A 24,346-nucleotide genomic window follows, 5' to 3' on the forward strand; every position below is an offset into this window, starting at 1 on the left:
CCCATGCACACACTTCACCCTCACAGTTTTAGCTGTGCCCAATGCCCCATGTTGAACCAAACATTGGTGGATAGTGGTTTGATTACAACCTGTGTCCACCAAAGCTTGGTGAGTACCCCCCTTGATTCTTACCGGTATCCGGTACGCTCCAGCTCGGTCGGGGGCAGCCTGCGGGGCGTCGGGGATCCGGACCACCGTCCCCAGCTCCATCACAGGGCACTGATCCAGAAGTGTCCCGGATCCCCGCAACTCCAGCAGGCCCGCCCAGACGCCACGCCTGCACCTGCGTCAGCGGACACTTCCACCTGAGGGGGAGAGCAGCGGGGCACTGTAGAGGCAGGGTTGTGTGCCCACCACCTCGCTCTGGGAACTGGCCGCGGTGGCAGAGCTCCAGGGTTCTGAAGAGCTGGCGGGACTGCTCAGGACTGCGGCCAACCCATTGCAGGATAGTCTTCTTTAGATCCTCATAAGCCAGGAGGTTAGCTGCCAGCAGTTGTTGCGCCATGAGCTGGGCTTCCCCGAACAGCAACGGAAGGAATCTGGCCACCCACTGGTAATGCAGCCAGCGACAGATCTCCGCGGTTCGTTCAAAGAGATCGAGGAAGGCCTCTGGATCGTCTTCCACCCCCATCTTTAAGAGTGTGGGTGGGGGCAGTGGGCTGTGGCTGTCCGGGGTCACGGCCGGGGCTCTCTCCTGGCTGAGGAGGCTCCAGATCAAGCAGGGTTTGTTGGTGAGTTTGATGCAGTCCGGCAAGGGACTGAAGGACTTCGGCCAACTGGGTGGAGGGCTCCATGGAGAGCACTTCCAACTTCGGGTCCCAGGTTTCGGCACCAGTGTGAAGGCGGTCGATAAGGAGGACACGGCAGGCAGGTTGCTCCACTCACAGGTAAGGATTTTAATGACCACACTTCAGCGCTCACAGCTTCACACACTATCCTCTTCAGCTTCACAATAATCTCTTCATCTTTCTGGACCCAGGCTCTCTCTCTCCTCTGCTGGTTGTGTGGCTGCTTTTATGCCGCTCTCCCCATGCTCACTGGAATTAGAAACAGGTGTTAGGCATAATTTAGCTCAGGTGTAAGCGCCCTTACCGCTTTCTCTCTCTCCGGACGGGCGCTTGACCACGCCCCCGCTGCCACACATATATTTAATTAAATATCGATCAATGAGTCAAAGTTCCTGTTACGAACATTCCCCTCGATAACCACCAGAGAGTGCTGTCACACGAGTATTAACTGTTCTTAAAAACTACGATACCCATTATCCTCAGCGGAACTGATTACAATGCACCTGTAACCAATTTCATGGACTATTTAAGCACTGCAAACACAGGGTGCTACAACAAGTCTTGTTTTTGCCCTGGCTAACAATTCTGAGCATTTTTCAATTCTAGTCTGCCTGTGTTTGAACTACTTACTGCCTGTTATTATCGTCTTGATTCTCTGCTACCTGCCTTTTGACATTGATCTGTTCCTGGAATACTCTTTGTCATTGTTTTCTGCCTGCCTCAACCCTCTGCCTGTTTTGTGACCACGATTATTGGATTTGCCTATGTTGTTGTATATTTTGGATACTGACCTCTGCCTGTTGTATATTCTCTGTGACCTTACGAGTAAACGAGTGGATCTACCTTCTGGTTCTCCTGAGTCTATGTTACAGAAGACTTCGCCACCCACTGATCCAGCAGCAATTTTTCAGCTCTCCAACGAACTCTCCACTCAGGCTGGTGTACTGGCAGTTCATCAGCAACAATTTCAACAGCTGACCTCGTTGACAGAGGAGATGGTGAAAACTCTTCACCTACCTGCGACAAACCCTTCTCCACGACACCTCAACCAGATCCAGCGGAGAATCTGACAACACCGAATCCCATCACCTCAATCCACGACTCGCCTTCCCAGATAAGTTTGACGGCACACCTTCTAAATGTAAGGGATTTCTGATGCAATGCTCGATGTTCGTGGGCCAACAGCCTACACTTTATCCTACGGAGTAGAGCCGCATTTGATTTGTATGTTCGCTGCTCACCGGGAGGGCGTTGGATTGGGCTACTACCATGTGGTCTGATGAGGGTTCGAAATTCACTTCATTCACCAGCTTCACACAACACTTTCGCGAGGTGTTTGAACATCCAGAGGAAGGGAAAAGTGCTGGCGATCAGCTGCTTTCTCTCCAACAATGAAGAAACACGCCTCCGAATAAGCCCTGTCATTCCACACTCTCGCTGCACGTTCAAAGTGCTGTTTCGAAGAGGATTATACATTGAACTGCAATCAGAGTTGGCATGTCATGATGAATGTTGACCCTTGGACCAATTTATTGATGTTGCCATCCGTATTGACAATCTCCTTTACTTGCAGAGACCAGTTAAACTTCCCCTGCAGAATTATCAGCCGACATGCACTGCCGAGGAATCGGTGCTCATGCAAATAGGTCACGCACATCTAACTTCAGAGGAGAGAGAACGCCACATCAGACAATGCCTATGCTTATATTGCGGTCATCCCGGACATTTACGAGCAATCTGTCCCGTACGACCAGCACAACCATCTAAACCGGTGGTGAGTAATGTCTCTCTACCTCTCCATGTAACCTCATGCATTGATGTGCCGATAACAATTTCCTTCGCAAATAAGTCATTTACCTCATTCGCATCAGAGAAGGGGACGAATGGAAGATAGCATTTTCCACCAGCAGTGGGTGCTATGAATACTTGGTCATGCCCTTTGGCCTTGCCAATAGTCCTTCAGTGTTTCAGTCCTTCATCAATGATGTCTTCAGAGATATGTTAAACCGATGGGTGATTGTATACATCGACGACATTCTAATTTATTCCAATACCCTGGAAGAACTCATCGGACATGTCAGAGCCGTTCTAATCTCACACCAGCTCTAGGCCAAGGCCGAGAAATGTGAGTTTCATCAGACATCTGTGTCATTCTTGGGCTACATCATTAGCTCTGAGGGGGTCGCCATGGATGACAACAAGGTGCGGGCAGTCTTAAACTGGCCTCAACTATCTTCTCTGAAGGAACTACAACGTTTTTTGGGGTTCGCTAACTTCTACAGATGGTTCATCAGGAACTTCAGCATGATTGCTGCACACCTTACCTCCATGCAAAGAGGAGGGGCACCAAACTATGTTGGTCTGCATCAGCATTACAAGCCTTTAAGGACCTCAAAGCCCACTTCACCTCCGCTCCCATTCTGCATCATCCGAATCCATATTATCCATTAGTAGTTGAGGTGGATGCTTCGAATACCGGGATTGGAGCCATTCTCTCACAATGCCATGGGTCACCTCCGAAACTCTACCTCTATGCCTTCTATTCCCTAAAACTCTCCACGGCAGAACAAAACTACGATGTGGGGAACCGAGAATTACTCGCCATGAAAGCAGCCCTGGAGGAATGGCAACATTGGCTGGAGGGGGCAAAGCATCCATTTTCCGTGTTGACAGATCATCGGAACCTTGAATATCTGCGCTCAGCAAAGAGATTGAATTGAATCCAGATTTTTTACACAATTTGACTTCAAGATCACATATCGCCCTGGCACCAAGAATGTTAAAGCTGATGCCCTCTCTCATCAATTCGAAGCTCAGAATCAGAAACAGACATCAAAACCCATAATCCCCACATCTCTAATCATAGCCCCAGTCCAGTGGGACATCATGACAGAAATTACCCAGGCCCAGTCTCAAGATCCAGTTCCTCATGATTGCCCTGAAGGCAAAACCTATGTGCCACAATCATTACGGAAGGTTTTATGGGGGGTCCATACTGCCACCAGCTCCGGGCACCCAGGCATCACGGCTACACTCCAACTGCTCCGGAACCAATTTTGGTGGAGAAACATGCAGGCAGACACCATTTCTTATGTCAACCAATGCTCCACTTGTGCAGTAGCCAAATCTTCCAGACTACTCCCGGCAGGCCTGCTTCAACCACTCCCATGGTCTCACATCGCCATTGACTTTATCACCGATCTTCCAGTCTCTCAAGGTAACACCACAATCTTAACAGTAATCGATCGTTTTTCCAAAGCATGTCGATTAATCCCTCTACCCAAGCTCCCCATAGCCTTCGAGACAGCAGAACATCTATTACATCAAGTATTTCGGTTCTACGAGTTACATGAAGACATCGTATCCGACCGGGGTCCACAATTCACTGCTCGGGTCTGGACGGCCTTCTTCTGTCAACTTAATGTCAACATCAGCCTCATCTCTGGGTACCATCCTCAATCCAACGGGCAAACCGAACATCTGAATCAAGAAATCACTTGTATTCTTAGGATGTATTGCCATCAAAACCAAACCGACTGGAGCCGGTACCTGCTGTAGGCAGAATACGCCCAAAACTCACTACAGAAACCATCCACGGGCATGACTCCATTTCAATGTGTGCTGAGATTTCAACCAGCCTTGTTCCCCTGGTCAGGAGAACCCACGGAATTGCCGGCCATCAATGACTGGCTCCGGCAGAGCGAGGAAGTGTGGAACCAGGCGCATGTCCATCTACAGCGAGCTGTGAGGAGACAGAAAGAGCAGGCCGATCAGCATTGTCGTCTGAGTCTCCAGTATACCCCAGGACAATGGGTCTGGCACTCCACTTGTGACCTACGCCTTTGTCTGCCCTGCAAAAGACTCAATCCCAGGTATGTGGGTCCCTTCAAAATCCTAAAACAAATCACTCCCATATCATTCCATCTTTAACTGCCCGCTAACTATCGTATTTCTCCCACATTCCATGTCTCGCTGCTCAAACCTGCTGGTGGTCCGAGGGAGGAAGTGGAGGACAATGCCCCCCCATAATAGTGGATGGCGAGGAAGCTTACTAGGTTCGAGAACTCAAGGACTCCAGACAGCGGGGTCGTGTAATTCAATATCTAGTAGACTGGGAGGGATATGGTCCGGAGGAGCAGTCCTGGTCAATGCTGAGGACATTCTTGACCCCAACCTCATAATAGAATTCCACAGGACTCACTCGCAAAGACCTGCCCCCAGACCCTGTGGAAGACCCTGGCGTCGTGTGCTTCCTCGCGTCGGGAGCCGCTCGCAGGGGGGGCTCTGTTACGAACACTCCCCTTGATAACCACCAGAGAGCGCCATCACCCAAGTATTAACTGTTCTTAAGAACTACGATTCCCATTATCCTCAGCGGGACTGATTACAATGCACCTGTAACCTATTTCATGGACTATTTAAGCACTGCTAACACAGGGCTCAGTGCAAAGTCTTGTTTTTGCCCCAGCTAACAATTCTGAGTTTTTTTCTATTCTAGTCTGCTTGTGTTTGAATTACTGCCTGTTATTATCATCTTGATTCTCTGCTGCCTGTCTTTTGACCTTGATCTGTTCCTGGAATACTCTTTGTCATTGTTTTCTGCCTGCCTCGACCCTCTGCCTGTTTTGTGACCACGATTATTGGATTTGCCTACGTTGCTGTATATTTTGGATACTGACCTCTGCCTGTTGTACATTCTCTGTGACCTTATAAGTAAAGCTGCAAATCTATGTTACAGTTCCGACATTACATGATATAAAAGCTTGTTTAACAAACACCTGCAGAGACAGGTCCAAAACATGGTTAATTACACTCTTTTGATTATCGTACACCTGTAGCACAAATGCTAGCGTTGCAGCATTGTTTATCAGTTGGGTTGTAGGAGACGTTTTTGATGAAAGTCAAACACCTTCTAAGCTAACGGGAGCGTTGCAGATTTTATTCCTTCCATGTCATCTTCTGAGCATCTTGCAATGTAATGCCTTTATGGTCAGAGATGTCAAGTTGGAATATCCCACATCTGACTTTGAATGGAATGAGCATTAGCAATGCTAGCATTTGTGCTACAGATTTATGACTATCAAAAGAGTGTATAATTAACCATCTTTTGTACAATGTTGGGCAAGCTACTCAAAAAATGTAGCTAGCTAAACTACCAACTATTCAACAGAAAAATGTCTTAAGCTAAGCTAAAAGCTACACTTCAGAAAAAGTAGCAAGTTACACTACAAGCTACATGCCAAAAGTAGCTTGCTACAGTTTTTTAACCACAGATGCACAGAGCAAACTGTCATAGACAAAGCACATAAAGACATATTCGCATGATGTTTATCAAAGCCATGGTACAGTATATTACAGTTTAGTGCAATACAAGTCATCACTTTTTTTTATAGTGCTTTTCACAACACACAGTTTCAAAGCAGCTTTACAGGAAATCATGCATTTAAAAAATAAAAATGAAACTGTAATATATATTATGTCTTATAGTGATCATTGTGTAGATTGATTAAATATGACTGTAAAATGTGTATAGAAATTAAATAATTAAATAATAATTGTATTTGGAACCCCTGTGAGCAAGCTGAAGGCGACTGTAAAGTATACAAGTATACAGTAGTTGCAATACATATGTGCACATAAAACAAACAAACATGTAAATTCATATTTAGACATACTACCTATTCTGACCCATGTGTTCAACATGTAAAATCAAGTCAAGTCATTTTTATTTGTATAGCGCCTTTCACAACACACATCATTTCAAAGCAGCTTTACAGAAGATCAGGCATTAACAGAAAATTAAACTGTAATATCTATAATGTCATAGAGTCATCATTGTGTAGTTTGATAAAATACAATTGTGAATCGTGTTTAAAAATAAGTAATTAAATAATAATTGTATTTAGAACCCCAGTGAGCAAGCTGAAGGCGACTGTGGCAAGGAACACAAAACTCCATAAGATGTTGGTTAATTGAGAAAAATAACCTTGGGAGAAACCAGGCTCACTGTGGGGGCCAGTTCCCCTCTGGCTAACATCATGAATATAATGCCAATATTACTTATGTATAGTGCAAGTTATGGTTTAAAATTATTAAACTAAGTAAGTGTTAAGGGTCAGTGTTTCAAACAAAGATTTTGTATGAACTGTAAGATTAATGACTAATGTCTTTGAAGTCCATCCTGGATTAACTGCAGGAGTTCACATAGATGCAATTGTCCTTGTTAGTTGGCTGATGAAGGGTTTTGTTGGCAATTAATTAATAGTCTGTGTATTCCATTTCAAGAGTGTAGTCCATCATTAGACTGAGGTGATGCAGGCAGAGATCAGTTAGGTGCATCGCAGTTCAACCTGGCCAGTAATTTCAGTGAGTTCTATCCTAAGTCCAAGGTTCAGGCAATGGCATATGAAGTATCCCATGTCTTATGGTTGGAGTTGGCATCAGTTCATCCTTTGAAGTCCATCATAATAGACTGAAGTGATGTTTGGCTGGCACCGGCTGCTATTAGTCATCATCACACAGCAATACGTAGCAGTGGAGTCCAACACGAAGCAGGAATGGAGCTGGATCCATCCGGTTCTGCTGACCTCAGGATAGGAGGCCCGAGGTTGAGACAGGGAAACAAAGAAAATTATATTAGCATAGATGTCATTCAATTCATTGCAGAGTTATAGATTATGATCACTGTTTCTGGTTCTGGCAGACCTAACTAAAGCAGCCTAATTGTGAGTTGAAGGATAAATTAGGTGTATGCCTGGCTAGTCTTTAGTCTAGACTTAAACTGAGTGAGTGTGTCTGCATCTCGAACAGTGTTAGGGAGACTATTCCATAGTTTAGGAGCCAAATATGAAAAGGATCTACCTCCTTTTGTGGATTTTGATATTCTAGGAACTATTAACAGGCCAGAATTTTGCAATTGTAATGAACATGATGGAATATAGCATGTCAGATGGTCACTTAAGTACTGTGTAGCTAGACCATTCAAAGTTTTGTACGTAGTTAACAGAATTTTAAAATTAATACGAAATTTAACAGGTAGCCAATGTAACGATGATAAAATTGGGCTAATATGACCATATTTCTTGGTTCTCGTCAGCACTCTGGCTGCTGCATTTTGAACTAATTGAAGTTTATTTATTGATCTTGCTGGACATCCTCCCAGTAATGCATTACAATAATCTAGTCTTGAGGTCATGAACGCATGAATTAGTTTTTCGGCATCAGCAACAGAGAGCATGTGTCGTAATTTAGCAATATTTCTGAGGTGGAAGAAAGCTGTTCTACAAACATTGGAGACGATGTAACAGAACATTCATCGAGAGTCAAATTATATTTTAGTGTCTTATTTTTGGTCCAATAATTAGTACCTCTGTTTTGTCGGAATTGAGTAGAAGGAAATTTCCGGCCATCCAATCTTTTATTTCATTGATACACTCTGCTAATTTGGAGAATTGTGAAATCTCATCAGGTTTTGAAGAAATATAAAGTTGGGTATCGTCGGCTATTAATCACTATTTTTACATTTTATTTTTTAGATTTACACTACCTCTACAAACCCATACGCATTTAAACGTAATTTCATTTCACATTTCTGTATACAAATTCTTCATACTTACAGTATACAATTCATCTTATCCTGTAATTCTGTGTCAAGCTGAGTATTTCTGTATGTACTGGAAGCTTTTGATAAGAGGCTAAATTCCTTGGTGTGTGTGTGTGTGTGTGTGTGTGTGTGAGCACATATGGGCAATAACAATGTGATTTCTGATGTTATCAGATGGTAATACCATGGTACTTTGATATACAACTATTTATGCATCATTCTGTAGTTGCATGGTGCTTCAAAGTACTTCAAAGAATACCATGTTACTACCATGCAGGTTTGGGGAGTAACGGAATACATGTAACAGGATTACGTATTTAAAATACAAAATATAAATAACTGTATTCCACTACAGTTACAATTTAAATCATTGGTAATTCAAATACAGTTACATTCAAAAAGTATTTTGAATACTGAAGAGATTACTTTGCATTTTATTGTCATTTGTTTCATTTAATATTTAGTCCTTTCAGATGGAAAACATTTATTCATATAAATGATGCGATCCAAAGTGCATTTGAACAGCGCTGAAACACTTTCTTATAATGTGTTATGAGCAGGCAGAGAAGTGAGTTTGAAGTAAGTTTGGAGCAGAAGAAATAGAAATAAACCTTGTGTAAATTGTTAGCTTTACGCTAAGCTAAAATGCTATTTCTAGCCATTTTACATGCACGTTACCAGGCACGATAATATTTTTTTATCAAGAAAATTCAGGTTGGATGATTTCTTTTTTTCTAGTAAGACCTTTGATAGTAGGGCAAAAATCATATTCTTGATAATTATTTTTTTATTGTTTTCCTGAAAAAATATCTAAAAATCCTTAAAACAAGATCAATTTAATTAATCTTGTTTTAGAAACAACACTGCATAAGATATTTATGTTTTTCAGAGAATGTATTTTTAACATGTGCATTTTGTTTCACTGTACTGGCAGAGTTTTTATAGTCAAAACAAGTGAAAAAATCTACCAGTGCTGAAGAAGTAATCCAAAGTATTTAGAATACGTTACTGACCTTGAGTAATCTAACGAAATACATTACAAATTACATTTTACAGCATGTATTCTGTAATCTGTAGTTTAATACATTTCAAAAGTAACCCTCCTAACCCTGCTGCCATGGTAATTTGATATATGATTACCATATTCATATACTATTGTATTTACATTGTGCTTCAAGGTATTTATAAAAATACCATGGTACTTCTCTATATTACCACATTGATATACCATTGTATTAACATGGTGCACCAAATGATTCAGCAGAGCGAGTGCAAGCTTTCTGGGTAATTCAGATTAAAAAAGTGATAAAAATTGATGCTTCTGTTGCTGAATTCATAGAACGTGGTGCTGATGTAAACCTCACATTAAAATCTACAATTCAAGTTTAAATGCAAGTCATTTCAAGATTATAATAAAAATACATTTAAAGTGTAATGGCAAATGTTTCAGAATTGCAGAATTGGGGGGGGGGGGGTGGGGGGGCGTATATAAACATCCCAAAGTTTATACTATGAGATATTTATTGATAATTAAAAGGATAGTTCACCATACAATAAAAATTCTGCCATCATTCATAGTTATACAGAACTTCAAAGCATTTAATGCAGAATTTGTCACTTGATCCATTTCTGAACTCTTTACCAATATTGTGTTATAGTGATAAAGACAGTACAAAAATACATACTATAATGCAGTAGACACACATGCAACAATTAATTCTAAGATTTACTTTAAAAAAAAATGTGTTGGTTCTCTTAAGCCAGCGCTCCACTAGGTAATTTTTCCAGTGACTTTCAGGTGTGAGCTTCATTAACTTAATCAACTGCTGGGCGGAGAGAGATGATGTACGCATTAGCGTCTTTCAGCGGGAGGACATTTATCACTAGACTCTCTGGACTGCCTGCTGAGTTCATGGTTCCTGCAACGGAAAAGGACATCAAAATGGTTAGAAAAAATTGTTCTGTCTCCGAGGCGAGGGCTTGTGTTCTCGTCAAGTGACCAATGAGCGTTTTCATATCATCACAAATGCTGACTGTAATCCATAGAGATTCTGTCACTAAGCAATTTTCCTGCCTTTTTCACTAAAATGACTTCAGAGAGTGGAGCCACAACAGTATGTTTTTATCGAACTTCTTTACTAACTGAAAGCTGCATATGGACATACACGTTCTACAGCAAGCCTCGAGGGGATAAATACATTATCACATACTTTCACAAGGTAAAGTTACTCCATGAATTGCTTCCTAAGGGCAACGCAGATATAGCCTTTTGGCGGCTACATTATATAGGTCGATCTTCACAATTGCTTCTCACTTTTGGATAGTGACAGAACAGACGGGTAAAAACGTGGCTACACTCTTTCTGTGTGTATGGGTGTGAACAAGTGTACAGGTGCATGATGGGGAGAGAGAGCGAGCTCTGTGATAGAGGTCGACCAATAGTGGATTTTGCCGATACGATAACTAAGGTGGTGGAAAAGGCTGATTACAGATTAATTGGTCGATAGGTTTTAAAATTGATTTATAGAATTTATAGACTGTTAAATAAAGTCTTTCCTTACTATGACCGGCACAAACATTGAGACAACAAGAGTCCAAAATTAATAAAATCCCAGCAGTTTATTGTGCAACCAAAATCCCAATAATAACCAGAAAAAATGAGGATTTGGTGCATAACATGGGACTTTTAACAATAAACAAGCCCAAAATACACTTACTTATTTTGAAATGATGGAGACTTGGCTTCATTACAATCCTCTACATTTAATCATTTACCAAACATTTTATAGCCTGCATTCACTAAATTAAAACTATCGACACTGATTAATCGGTAAAACCGATATATCGGTTTACCTCTAAACCAATAACCACAATGGAAATTTTACAGTTTTGGTCCATTTTAAAACATAACCTTGTAAAAGCAAACCGAACCATGAAGAAAATACAACACTGTATTTTAACCTCTGTTTTGGAACAAATCAATCAAGCTACAGGTCTGAAAACGGCCTAAATCACGCAGTACTCCTGTTGTTATTTCGGCAAGCTCCACGTGACAGGGAATCAAAAAGAGAGTTGCGGTGAGTTGGTATGTTTGTCACTACTCCAGTATTTTTTTATTGGCAAGTATGTCATACCTCCGACTGAAGATCTTAGCAAAACAGTCTGCATGTGTGACACCCTCGGCCAAATTTGAGTTGTTTGGAGCCTGCTAGTGGAGCGCCTGCTTTAGGAGATGCTCACCATGTATAAAGAGTTATCTGGATCAAAGAAGAACCACATCTTCCACATCAGTCTTCCTAAGTCCAGGCTTCCTTTCACACTGTGATACTGAAACACACAAGCAAAGGTTCAGAGAAAGAGTAATGTTAGAAACCTTGCTGGAAAACAACTAACCAAAATCACACCAAAGATTACCAGACAAAGAACTCATAATATTGACAATCTTAATATTCATAAGAAGTGTACTTTGCTCATTTTTTATATCCTAAAGAAAAAAGGGCACTATATTCAAAAACCTCAGTTTTCAGCGCCACAGTCATAAGTTTTTCTCTGCCACTAGACACAGTTTACATAATGAATGACTCAGTTCTAACATTTCTTGCTATCAAGCTTTAAGTGTCTGAAAGTTTTGTACCTTCAAGTGCTTATGTCTCAAAGATGAATTCAGGATGAAGTCAAAAACAAACCATACAATAAATAAATGAAAACAACAACAAATGCTTATTTTATTAAATTGCTACTGAAAAGTATTTCTGTGTGTGAAGTGCAATGGCTTCCTCCTCTTCTTATATGGACATCAGGATTTAATTCCGGACTTCATTCTCCTAATAACACATGAATATTGCGTGTTACACACTAAACAAATAACATACATTCAGAGTAGGTCTTAGAAGGTCTACATGCTGTGTAGTTCACACAGAAAATACAAAGACACTGACCTTAAGGCGTAGAGACTTAGAATGGTCCAGGATGTGGGGCAGCTCAGACCTGATGTGAATGTGCTCTCCAAAGACTTTATGAGCCAGCCTCCCAGCAATGAAGAAGTACTTGAGTCTTTCAACTGTTGCTGTAAAGAGAGACATAGAGACAACAGGTGATGTGATGATGAAAATCATGTGATCTTATATGGGTGAAAGATGGTTTTCTCTGTACCTGTTCAGGAACTGCTCTCATTGGGCCTGATTTCTTGAAGTCTTCTGCATCATCAGGCGTGATGTGAAGAGTCCGAGATGCTAGCAGGAGGAAAAAGCAGAGAAAGACAAGTCAGGGACATTGAAAACAGTATTTGAGTGTTTGTAAGTGTAAAACATGATGCAATGAAGGAGTCTACACTCACCCAAATGTAATGCAGCCAATTTTTCGAGAAACTGTGTGGACACGGGTCTTGTCGGTCGTGAGCTCTGTGAATGAATAGTAGACTTCTGGACGTCATCAGTCGAATCTGCTGCTGCACAAGAGAAAAAAGAGAGCTTTTATCAAATCTGTAAAAGTGATAAAACTAGAGAAGAATGAATTACATAAAGTCCACTCAATAACTATTAGAAGAACTGCATTTTTACATCATCTGAAGAAAATGTAAGCAGTGCTTGCCCATGCAAAAGTCACTGCCATGACAATATGTGTTGCTAATGTGTTTTGAGTGGTTGCTAGGGTGCTGATAAAGATGTTGTTGGCTGGTTACATACTGGCTCAAGTCAATGCAATTTTAATGTCTCTCCATAAAAAGTATTTTTTAAGTTTGACATGTAAGAAGTGGAGCTGCTCACAGTTGTTGAGAACATCTTCAGTAGCTCGATCAGGGCTCGGTGTAGGCAGGGCGAGCTGACGTCTGTGGTGGTGCTGGTTCAGATCCTCTGACGTCAGGGTAGCCTCGGTGATTTGACGATTGTCAAACAAGATCATTTCATTCACCTGGATACACAAACAGACATGACTGTTGCACTCTAGTTCAAGTTCTGCTAACCTGATTTCAGTAGCCATATGTAAGAATGAGGTTGCCTGAGCACTGACATTGCAGTTAAAAGGAACTGATATCAGCAGGCGCGGCAGCTTGGAGTTCAAAACATCCAATAGGGCTGCAGAGATCAGTGGGCGGAGACTCTCACCTGTGGCATTAGAGTCAGATTGCATTCATCAATCAGTAGTCAATAGATAGATAAGACAACTGAATATTTATTATAATCTGTTAGTCTGGCTGCTGTTGAAGCATCATTTACAGGAAGAGAGTTAAAGAAAGAAAGAGAAGTCCAGAAAGAGGGGCTACTCACCCTGAGGGAGAACACCCACTGCAGCCTGTCGAGAGCTTGGGTGGAGCCGCGTCAGCTGGGTAGTGTGCCAAACACAAACAGAGTCAGGAACCTTAAAATATGCAAAATGAAGTTCAGTTAATTGACATTCATTAAGTCCCACATTAAAAACGACCAATCCAACTGTTGCCGTGCCCAATATAATTAGACAAGCTTTTGCATTTTTTGAATGTAAGTCATTGGAAGTCCTGTGTGTTTGGATAGTTTTATACTGTAAATTTACAGCAAGTATAAAAAAATATGGTAAAACATTGCTGCTGGAAAAGAATTATTGAAAGGTAAATTATTGAAAGTTATGCATATTTATTTATGTAAATGTTATTGTGGCATATCTCACATGCGGATCAGGGCTCGGTCCAGGCAGAGCGAGCTGACGTCTGGGGTGCTGTTTGTTCGGTGACATCAGAGTTGCCTTGATTGTTTGACAATGGTCAAACAAAAGCATTACTTCATTCATCTGGACACACAAATATACATGACTGTTGTACTCTAGTTCAAATATGATAAATGTGGCATTTTTTTACTTTTCCGAATGCTATCGCAAAATAAACCCTGACGTGGAGTGGAGGGATCTTGTCTGACTCTGAATGGGTTCATTTTGCGATAATGACCGGCTCACTGCAAATGGACATGAAATATTGATTTGTGTTGAAATTATGTTATTATGTGATGAGAAATCACGGAGTCTCTAGAAAAAGCTGAATTCCACCTCCAGTTTGTGTCGGAGATCTGTTGTAGTTCTGTTTTTTTGCGAAAATGACCGGCTGACTGTACATTATACCGCTTATTACATGGCTACCAACCAATTAAATAAATAAATGGACATGAAATATTGATTTGAGTTTAAATTATTTCATTAGCTTGTACAGATGGCAGTGTGGTACGAGAAGTAGGATCTAGGAATTGCAATACCTGTATGACCACTCTGATATCACATGCGGTCATTCACAGAAATATCAAACCGCTGGATTGCGCGATTGACCAATCAGAATCGAGTATTACAGAGAACTTGGTAATAGGCACATTTCTTTGTCACTGTAAATTATATTATGGTATATCTCACCTGTGGATCAGGGCTTGGCGCAGGCAGGGTGAGCTGACGTCTGCGGTGGTGTTTGTTCTGTGATGTCAGGGTTGCCTTGATAGTTTGACAAGTGTCAAACAAAAGCATTACTTCATTCACCTGGACACACAAACATACATAACTGTTTTACTCTAGTTCAGTTTCTGCTAGCCTGAATCCAGTAGCTGTAAATGAGAATGAGGTTGCCTGATCATTGACCTTGTAGTCTAGAGTTACTGATATCAGCAGATGCGTCAGCTTGAAGTTAAAAACATCCGATAGGGCTGTAGAGATCAGTGGGTGGAGACTCTCACCTGTGACATTACAGTCAGAGATGTGCATTCATCAATCAGTAGTCAATAAAGAGAAAACAACCAATATTAATTATAAACTGTTAGTCTGTTTTTTGTTGAAGCATAATTTAAAAAAATGAGTTAAAGAAAGAAAGAAAAGTCCAGAAAGAGGGGCTACTCACCCTGAGGGAGAACACCTACTGCAGCCAGTCGAGAGCTTGGTTGGAGCCGCGTCAGCTGGGTAGTGTGCCAAACACAAACAGAGTCGGGAACCTTTAAAATATGCAAAATGAAGTTCAGTTAATTGACTTTCACTAAGCCCCACATTAAAAATTTTAATGATCAATCCAGCTGTTCCCATCCGCTGTATTAACAGACATCTTTTGCTCTTTTCTGATGTAAGTCATTGGAAGTCCTGTGTGTTTGGACAGTTTTAATTGGAATCTTACAGAAACTTTCAACAAATACAGTAAAATGTTGTTGCCGGGACATTTATGAAAGTGACACAAGGTACCGGTGGTATATTTTTCCCTTTTCCAAATGTTTAAATAATACTACAATTAGCATTTATTTATATCAGTATAAGTGCCATTTTTCACCTGTAGATCAGGACTCGGTGCAGGCAGGGCAAGCTGACGTTTGGGGTGCCGTTGGTTCTGTACCTGTGACATCAGGGTTGCCTCGATAGTTTGACAAGTGTCAAACAAAGATATGACTTCATTCACCTGGACACACAAACAGGACTGTTGTACTCTAGTTCAATTTTTGCTAGCCTCAATCCAAATGCGTTATAAGACAATGAGGTTGCCTGATCACTGACCTTGAAGTCTAGAGTAACTGATATCAGCAGACGCGACAGCTCGGAGTTCAAAACGTCCAATAGGGCTGCAGAGATCAGTGGGCGGAGACTCTCACCTGTGACATTATAGTCAGAGATGTGCATTCATCAATCAGTAGTCAATAGAGATAAGACAACTGAATATTAATTATAATCTGTTAGTATGGCTGCTGTTGAAGAATCACTTACAGGAAGAGAGTTAAAGAAAGAAAGAAAAGTCCAGAAAGAGGGGTTACTCACCCCGAGGTCGAACACCCACTGCAGCCCGTCGAGAGCTTTGTTGGATTTGTGTCAGCTGGTTAACAGGACAGACACTCACGGAATCAGGAACCTTTGAAATACACATAATGAATCTTTTGCTCTTTTCTAATGTAAGTCATTAGAAGTCCTGTGTGTTTGTATAGTTTGAATTGGAATCGTACAGAAACTTTTAACAAATACAGTAAAACGTTGTTGCTGGGGCATTTATAATAGTGACACAAGGTACCCAGAGAAGATACAGGTGCTATATTTCTCCTTTTCCAAATGTTTAAATAATACTAAATTATTTGCATTTATTTGTCATTTTAAATTATATTGTAGCCTATCTCACCTGCGGATCAGGACTCGGTGCAGGCAGAACGAGCTGACGTCTGGAGTGCCGTTGGTTCAGTGCCTGTGACATCAGGGTTGCCTCGATAGTTTGACAAGTGTCAAACAAAGACATGACTTCATTCACCTGGACACACAAACAGGACTTTTGTATTCTAGTTCAATTTCTGCTAGCCTCAATCCAGTAGCTGTAAATGAGAATGAGGTTGCCTGATCACTGACCTTGAAGTTTAGAGTTACTGATATCAGCAGACGCGACAGCTCGGTGTTCAAAACTTCCAACAAGGCGGCAGAGATCAGTGGGCGGAGACTCTCACCTGTGACATTACAGTCAGAGATGTGCATTCATCAATCAATAGTCAATAGAGATAAGACAACTGAATATTAATTATAATCTGTTTGTCTGGCTTCTGTTGAAGCATCGTTTACAGGAAGAGAGTTAAAGAAAGAAAGAAAAGTCCAGAAAGAGGGGCTACTCACCCTGAGGGAGAACACCTACTGCAGCCAGTCGAGAGCTTGGTTGGAGCCGCGTCAGCTGGGTAGTGTGCCAAACACAAACAGAGTCGGGAACCTTTAAAATATGCAAAATGAGTTCAGTTAATTGACATTCATTAAGCCCCACATTAAAAATATTAATGATCAATCCAGCTGTTCCCATCCGCTGTATTAACAGACATCTTTTGCTCTTTTCTGATGTAAGTCATTGGAAGTCCTGTGTGTTTGGAAAGTTTTAATTGGAATCTTACAGAAACTTTCCACAAATACAGTAAAACTTTGTTGCCGGGACATTTACAGTATGATAGTGACACGCGGTAACCAGACAGGATACAGGTGGTATTTGTTTTCCTTTCTAAATGTTTAAATTATACTAGATAATTTGCATTTATTTGTCAATGTAAGTGGTATTGTGGCATATCTCACCTGCGGATCAGGACTCGGTGCAGGCAGGGCGAGCTGATGTCTGGGGTGGTTCTGTGCCTGTGATGTCAGTGTAGTCTCAATGGTTTGACAAGGGTCAAACAAATACATGGCTTCATTCACCTGGACACACAAACATGCTTACATGACTGTTGTACTCTAATTCATATTTGATGCATGGGTGGTATTTTTTTTTCTCTCCAAATGTGTAAATAATTCTTGAGAATTTCATGTTGTGAATTAAATTTGTGTCAGCCCTCATTACCAAAGGAGCACATATAAAAGCAAAAAGCACACCTACATTTGCTCCAATGTAAATTAAAAATAACAACTTAAAATAAATTAATTAACAAGACATGTTGATTCACGCCATAACAGATATGACTGTTACTAAAAGAGTTCAGTACTCTGAATACTGAACTCATACTTACCACAGTAAGTTTGCTGTAGAAATGTTAAGAACAGTTCTTCGTAAGTTAAACTTTTTTATCTGTTTTAATCACTATCAACTGAGGTCTCTGTCTTTTTTAACTTGACATTAATAATTGCTTATCTTGATTCTGATTCGCAATACACATTTTTAATCATGTTAGTGCAAAATTGACCAATTTCTGCAGATAAAAATGGGGGGGGTGGCACTTTAAATGTTATTGTGGCATATCTCACCTGCGGATTAGGATTCGGTGCAGGCAGGGCGAGCTGACATCTGGGGTGTCGTTGGTTCTGTGCCTGTGACGTCAGCGTTGCCTCGATAGTTTGACAAGTGTCAAACAAAGACACGACTTCATTCACCTGGACACACAAACAGGACTGTTGTATTCTAGTTCAGTTTCTGCTAGCCTCAATCCAGATGCTTTATAAGACAATGAGGTTGCCTGATCACTGACCTTGAAGTCTAGAGTAACTGATATCAGCAGATGCGACAGCTCGGAATTCAAAACGTCCAATAGAGCTGCAGAGATCAGTGGGCGGAGACTCTCACCTGTGACATTAGAGTCAGAGATGTGCATTGATCAATCAGTAGTCAATAGAGATAAGACAATTGAATATTAATTATAATCTGTTAGTTAGTTTTTTGTTGAAGCATCATTTGAAGAGAGTTAAAGAGAGAAATGAAAGTCCAGAAAGAAGGACTACTCACCCCAAGGTCGAACACCCACTGCAGCCCTTCGAGAGCTTCGTTGGATTTGTACAAGCTGGTTAACAGGACAGACACTCATGGAGTCGGGAACCTTTGAAATACACATAATGAATCTTTTGCTCTTTTCTAATGTAAGTCATTAGAAGTCCTGTGTGTTTGTATAGTTTGAATTGGAATCGTACAGAAACTTTCAACAAATACAGTAAAACGTTGTTGCTGGGGCATTTATAATAGTGACACAAGGTACCCAGAGAAGATACAGGTGGTATATTTCCCCTTTTCCAAATGTTTAAATAGTACTAAATTATTTGCATTTATTTGTCATTTTAAATGTTATTGTGGCATATCTCACCTGCGGATCAGGACTCGGTGCAGGCAGGGCGAGCTGACGTCTGGGGTGCTGTTGGTTCAGTGCCTGTGACATCAGGGTTGCCTCGATAGTTTGACAAGTGTCAAACAAAGACACGACTTCATTCACCTGGACACACAAACAGGACTTTTGTATTCTAGTTCAATTTCTGCTAGCCTCAATCCAGAAGCTATATAAGACAATGAGGCTGCCTGATCACTGACCTTGAAGTCTAGAGTAACTGATATCAGCAGGCGCGACAGCTCGGAGTTCAAAACATCCAACAGGGCGGCAGAGATCAATGGGCGGAGACTCTCTCCTGTGACATTACAGTCAGAGATGTGCATTCATCAATCAACAGTCAATAGAGATAAGACAACTGAATATCAATTATAATCTGTTTGTCTGGCTGCTGTTGAAGCATCATTTACGGAAGAGAGTTAAAGAAAGAAAGAAAAGTCCAGAAAGAGGGGCTACTCACCCTGAGGGAGAACACCTACTGCAGCCAGTCGAGAGCTTGGTTGGAGCCGCGTCAGCTGGGTAGTGTGCCAAACACAAACAGAGTCGGGAACCTTTAAAATATGCAAAATGAGTTCAGTTAATTGACATTCATTAAGCCCCACATTAAAAACATTAATGATCAATCCAGCTGTTCCCATCCGCTGTATTAACAGACATCTTTTGCTCTTTTCTGATGTAAGTCATTGGAAGTCCTGTGTGTTTGGAAAGTTTTAATTGGAATCTTACAGAAACTTTCAACAAATACAGTAAAACTTTGTTGCCGGGACATTTACAGTATGATAGTGACACGCGGTAACCAGACAGGATACAGGTGGTATTTGTTTCCCTTTCTAAATGTTTAAATTATACTAGATAATTTGCATTTATTTGTCAATGTAAGTGGTATTGTGGCATATCTCACCTGCGGATCAGGACTCGGTGCAGGCAGGGCGAGCTGACGTCTGGGGTGGTTCTGTGCCTGTGATGTCAGTGTAGTCTCAATGGTTTGACAAGGGTCAAACAAATACATGGCTTCATTCACCTGGACACACAAACATGCTTACATGACTGTTGTACTCTAATTCATATTTGATGCATGTGTGGTATTTTTTTTCTCTCCAAATGTGTAAATAATTCTTGAGAATTCCATGTTGTGAATTAAATTTGTGTCAGCCCTCATTACCAAAGGAGCACATATAAAAGCAAAAAGCACACCTACATTTGCTCCAATGTAAATTAAAAATAACAACTTAAAATAAATTAATTAACAAGACATGTTGATTCACGTCATAACAGATATGACTGTTACTAAAAGAGTTCAGTACTCTGAATACTGAACTCATACTTACCACAGTAAGTTTGCTGTAGAAATGTTAAGAACAGTTCTTCGTAAGTTAAACTTTTTTATCTGTTTTAATCACTATCAACTGAGGTCTCTGTCTTTTTTAACTTGACATTAATAATTGCTTATCTTGATTCTGATTCGCAATACACAATTTTAATCATGTTAGTGCAAAATTGACCAATTTCTGCAGATAAAAATGGGGGGGGGGGGGGGGGCACTTTAAATGTTATTGTGGCATATTTCACCTGCGGATTAGGATTCGGTGCAGGCAGGGCGAGCTGACGTCTGGGGTGTCGTTGGTTCTGTGCCTGTGACGTCAGCGTTGCCTCGATAGTTTGACAAGTGTCAAACAAAGACACGACTTCATTCACCTGGACACACAAACAGGACTGTTGTATTCTAGTTCAGTTTCTGCTAGCCTCAATCCAGATGCTTTATAAGACAATGAGGCTGCCTGATCACTGACCTTGAAGTCTAGAGTAACTGATATCAGCAGACGCGACAGCTCGGAGTTCAAAACGTCCAATAGGGCTGCAGAGATCAGTGGGCGGAGACTCTCTCCTGTGACATTACAGTCAGAGATGTGCATTCCTCAATCAATAGTCAATAGAGATAAGACAACTGAATATTAATTATAATCTGTTAGTATGGCTGCTGTTGAAGAATCACTTACAGGAAGAGAGTTAAAGAAAGAAAGAAAAGTCCAGAAAGAGGGGTTACTCACCCCGAGGTCGAACACCCACTGCAGCCCGTCGAGAGCTTTGTTGGATTTGTGTCAGCTGGTTAACAGGACAGACACTCACGGAATCAGGAACCTTTGAAATACACATAATGAATCTTTTGCTCTTTTCTAATGTAAGTCATTAGAAGTCCTGTGTGTTTGTATAGTTTGAATTGGAATCGTACAGAAACTTTTAACAAATACAGTAAAACGTTGTTGCTGGGGCATTTATAATAGTGACACAAGGTACCCAGAGAAGATACAGGTGCTATATTTCTCCTTTTCCAAATGTTTAAATAATACTAAATTATTTGCATTTATTTGTCATTTTAAATGATATTGTAGCCTATCTCACCTGCGGATCAGGACTCGGTGCAGGCAGGGCGAGCTGACGTCTGGGGTGCTGTTGGTTCAGTGCCTGTGACATTAGGGTTGCCTCGATAGTTTGAGAAGTGTCAAACAAAGACACGACTTCATTCACCTGGACACACAAACAGGACTGTTGTACTCTAGTTCAATTTCTGCTAGCCTGAATCCAGTAGTTATATATGAAAAATGAGGTTGCCTGATCACTGACCTTGAAGTCTAGAGTAACTGATATCAGCAGACGCGACAGCTCGGAGTTCAAAACATCCAACAGGGCTGCAGAGATCAGTGGGCGGAGACTCTCACCTGTGGCATTAGAGTCAGAGATGTGCATTGATCAATCAGTAGTCAATAGAGATAAGACAACTGAATATTTATTATAATCTGTTAGTCTGGCTGCTGTTGAAGCATCATTTACAGGAAGAGATTTAAAGAAAGAAATGAAAGTCCAGAAAGAGGGGTTACTCACCCTGAGGGAGAACACCCACTGCAGCCCGTCGAGAGTTTGGTTGGAGCCGCGCCAGCTGGTTAACAGGACAGACACTCACGGAGTCGGGAACCTTTGAAATATGCAAAATGAAGTTGCGGTATTTCATGTCAACTGCTCATATTCTATTCAGTTAACTGTATCCTGTTTTTGTTTTTATGATAATCCTGTGTGTTTAATTCCTACTGTAAATGTTATTGTAGCACATCTCACCTGAGGAACAGTGGCCACAAACTGTCCAGAGGGCACATCAGGCGGGATGGGGCGCAGAGCAGGAGGTGGTGACTCATTCTCATGCTCATTGTTGCCAGGTCGGGATTTCTCCTGGTTGTGCAGGGACAGGACAACACGTAAAAACCTGCCGCCAACAACACGGCCGTTCATTGTTGCCACAGCCTTAGTGGCAGATTCAGCTGAGATGAAGGCCACGAATCCAAAACCTTTGCTCCGCCCGTTCTCCATCATCACCTGAACCCAGAACAGTCAATGTGTTTTACGTAGGCTTTTGTTACTTACTTTATCTCTTTTTTTTAACTAATGGCCACCCTACCTTTGCACTGATGACTGTTCCAAAGGGGGAGAATGCTGTGCGGAGCTGCTCGTCGTGCATGTTGTACGGCAGATTGGACACATAGAGACTCACACCCTGTTGAGAAAACAAAGAGCACAAGTCATGTTCACAAGTCAGCCTACACCGCAAGACATCACTATTCACTAAAGATATAATAACTAATAAAGGGGGTCTGTGATGGATACCGGGTACTGCCTCTGGTGGTCCTGATTCCTTGTCTCAAAACTGGCCATCCGCTCAGCCTGACGCTCCTCGTATAATTTGTAGTGGTAAATAGACCTAAAAAACACAAAACGGGCTCATCTAAGTATGATTCTCCAGCATACATGTAAATAAGTTTTAGTATGTGAAGTGTAAGGCATTTTATGTCAAGTTTTGGAAGACAATAGACATTCAGCATCTTCAACAATGTAAGTGAAGTAATAATGACACTTACACTATTTGGTCATTTAACATCATGCCATTTAGTTTCCTAATGGCCATCTCTGCAGCCTCATAGGTGGCAAAGTGGACGTAGCCATACACCTTGGAGCCGTTCTTATCACAGACCACCTTGATGAAAAAACAAAATCAAAATTGCACAAGACATTCAAATATGCACAAAAGTCATCTGACAAAGATTGGCACAGGATCTAACTGTGGCCAAACTGCAGCCATTACCTTGCACGAGAGGATGTCACCAAAGGTGGAGAAGGTGTTGTAGAGAGCCAGGCTATTGATGCTCTTCGCCAGACCCTTAATAAAGATGTTCCCGATCCCGGTCTTCCTAAGTGTGGCATCTCGCTGGGAAAACATGATCCTCATGGGCCTGTCAATAAGCACCTGGAAGAGGAGGGTGTCTAGGGCATTCTCAGCTAAAAGTGGGGGTTCATGTTAGTTTTTGATGGCCCATTCATACGTTACATTTGTTGCATTTCAAATTGTAACCAACCTGTTTCCATAAAGCCAGTTACACAGAATGGATCTGATTACAAGTTTAAGATCACCTACCATCAGCGAGATTAACAAAATTAACATAGCCATACCCCAGGGAGAGCAATGTCTCCCTGTCCCTGCACACCCGCACAGAGAAGATCGGACCAAAGGGGATGAAGGTGTTGAGCAGCATCTCTTCGGTCACGTCCGGGTGGAGATCACCGACGAACAAGGAGGAGCGCTCGTCGATATTGATGGACGACATCGTCTTCTTGTCAGTTGAAGTAAACTAATAAATAAATAAATAAACATTTTAACCTAAAAAATGTGCTTCATGTGGTAACCTCTAACTGTTTTGATTCAAAAGTATATACAGTATTTTAACGCCACTGAATCAACCTTAGTACATTAGGCTACATCAACAAAACAATTTTCAAGTGATTGATAAGTAGAAATTGATATAAATGTAAGTACTGTAAATAAAGTAACAATTGCACGTTACCAATTTTGACAGTGTATATTATCTCTGAAGTATCTCTGAAGATCGTAATCCAGGACAAAATGTGTCAGATCAGATATGGAGATCACTCTATAATTTTCAAATGTAAATATTCGAAAGACTGACGCTTCCGTCGTCAAGGCAACAGATGCCAGTTTGAAATAATGTGTACACGCCATTTATGAAAAAAAAAAAACATTTAATACTAATAAACTAAAAGTTTTTTTTTTTTTTTTTTTTTACACTGTATTCAAGTTTAAATGAGTAATAGCTGCTGACAGGATGGTTGTGAGGGCATAGTGACTGCTGAGCTCATGAATATTAATTAGATCACGCTTGCGTTGCTAGGTAACCTTCCTAGATGGTAAAGACACACAATGCCAAAGCATGACTACTGTAATTTTATTATAATTTTTATTATTTGCTTTAAGAAACTTAACCAAATGTACAATACAATAACAAGCAACAACAATAAGCATCTTAAAAAAATCATAATAATAATAATAACAATAATGAAAATGAAAATAATAAAATAATTAAAATAATTCTAAA

At 41.0% G+C, this 24,346-nt stretch overlaps 2 protein-coding genes across 2 annotated transcripts in view; both read right to left on the reverse strand.

The window, feature by feature from the left end:
- The window catches only part of LOC127434728 (uncharacterized), a 49,419-nt gene that overhangs the window by 14,856 nt on the left and 10,217 nt on the right, over nucleotides 1-24,346 (reverse strand). Inside the window, exons 2-27 of the mRNA XM_051687670.1 lie at nucleotides 20,960-21,050; nucleotides 20,702-20,796; nucleotides 20,481-20,606; nucleotides 19,813-19,932; nucleotides 19,372-19,462; nucleotides 19,115-19,209; nucleotides 18,894-19,019; nucleotides 18,542-18,632; nucleotides 18,288-18,382; nucleotides 18,067-18,192; nucleotides 17,404-17,523; nucleotides 16,963-17,053; nucleotides 16,705-16,799; nucleotides 16,484-16,609; nucleotides 16,132-16,222; nucleotides 15,874-15,968; nucleotides 15,653-15,778; nucleotides 15,236-15,326; nucleotides 14,980-15,074; nucleotides 14,761-14,880; nucleotides 14,035-14,154; nucleotides 13,659-13,749; nucleotides 13,402-13,496; nucleotides 13,158-13,302; nucleotides 12,728-12,838; nucleotides 12,544-12,623 (exon numbers count right to left, since the gene is read on the reverse strand). Of these exons, the coding sequence (XP_051543630.1) occupies nucleotides 12,544-12,623; nucleotides 12,728-12,838; nucleotides 13,158-13,302; nucleotides 13,402-13,496; nucleotides 13,659-13,749; nucleotides 14,035-14,154; nucleotides 14,761-14,880; nucleotides 14,980-15,074; nucleotides 15,236-15,326; nucleotides 15,653-15,778; nucleotides 15,874-15,968; nucleotides 16,132-16,222; nucleotides 16,484-16,609; nucleotides 16,705-16,799; nucleotides 16,963-17,053; nucleotides 17,404-17,523; nucleotides 18,067-18,192; nucleotides 18,288-18,382; nucleotides 18,542-18,632; nucleotides 18,894-19,019; nucleotides 19,115-19,209; nucleotides 19,372-19,462; nucleotides 19,813-19,920 (2,424 nt within the window). The 5' untranslated portion in view covers nucleotides 19,921-19,932; nucleotides 20,481-20,606; nucleotides 20,702-20,796; nucleotides 20,960-21,050. The remainder of the gene's footprint in view (nucleotides 1-12,543; nucleotides 12,624-12,727; nucleotides 12,839-13,157; nucleotides 13,303-13,401; nucleotides 13,497-13,658; nucleotides 13,750-14,034; nucleotides 14,155-14,760; nucleotides 14,881-14,979; nucleotides 15,075-15,235; nucleotides 15,327-15,652; nucleotides 15,779-15,873; nucleotides 15,969-16,131; nucleotides 16,223-16,483; nucleotides 16,610-16,704; nucleotides 16,800-16,962; nucleotides 17,054-17,403; nucleotides 17,524-18,066; nucleotides 18,193-18,287; nucleotides 18,383-18,541; nucleotides 18,633-18,893; nucleotides 19,020-19,114; nucleotides 19,210-19,371; nucleotides 19,463-19,812; nucleotides 19,933-20,480; nucleotides 20,607-20,701; nucleotides 20,797-20,959; nucleotides 21,051-24,346) is intronic.
- Nucleotides 20,603-23,560, reverse strand: LOC127434216 (polyadenylate-binding protein 1A-like). Its single transcript, XM_051686780.1, has 11 exons — nucleotides 23,371-23,560; nucleotides 23,041-23,234; nucleotides 22,817-22,932; nucleotides 22,566-22,659; nucleotides 22,360-22,455; nucleotides 22,023-22,277; nucleotides 21,792-21,882; nucleotides 21,534-21,628; nucleotides 21,312-21,437; nucleotides 20,960-21,050; nucleotides 20,603-20,796 (listed from the first exon to the last, which is right to left on the reverse strand). The coding sequence occupies exons 1-11, from the start codon at nucleotides 23,558-23,560 to the stop codon at nucleotides 20,603-20,605; spliced, it is 1,542 nt and encodes a 513-aa protein (XP_051542740.1).

The sequence above is a fragment of the Myxocyprinus asiaticus genome, chromosome 44, assembly GCF_019703515.2.
Source record: "Myxocyprinus asiaticus isolate MX2 ecotype Aquarium Trade chromosome 44, UBuf_Myxa_2, whole genome shotgun sequence".
NCBI classification, from domain to species: Eukaryota; Metazoa; Chordata; class Actinopteri; order Cypriniformes; family Catostomidae; genus Myxocyprinus; species Myxocyprinus asiaticus.

What these genes read in the sequence shown, in the direction of transcription:
- LOC127434216 (XM_051686780.1), bottom strand. Translation starts at nt 23,560, where the DNA reads ATGTCGTCCATCAATATCGACGAGCGCTCCTCCTTGTTCGTCGGTGAT. An exon ending in GTGACATCCTCTCGTGCAAG is followed by an intron (nt 22,933 to 23,040) that starts GTAATGGCTGCA and finishes TTTTTCATCAAG; the next exon opens with GTGGTCTGTGATAAGAACGG. An exon ending in CACCGAGTCCTGATCCGCAG is followed by an intron (nt 21,051 to 21,311) that starts GTGAGATAGGCT and finishes TGTATTTCAAAG; the next exon opens with GTTCCTGATTCCGTGAGTGT.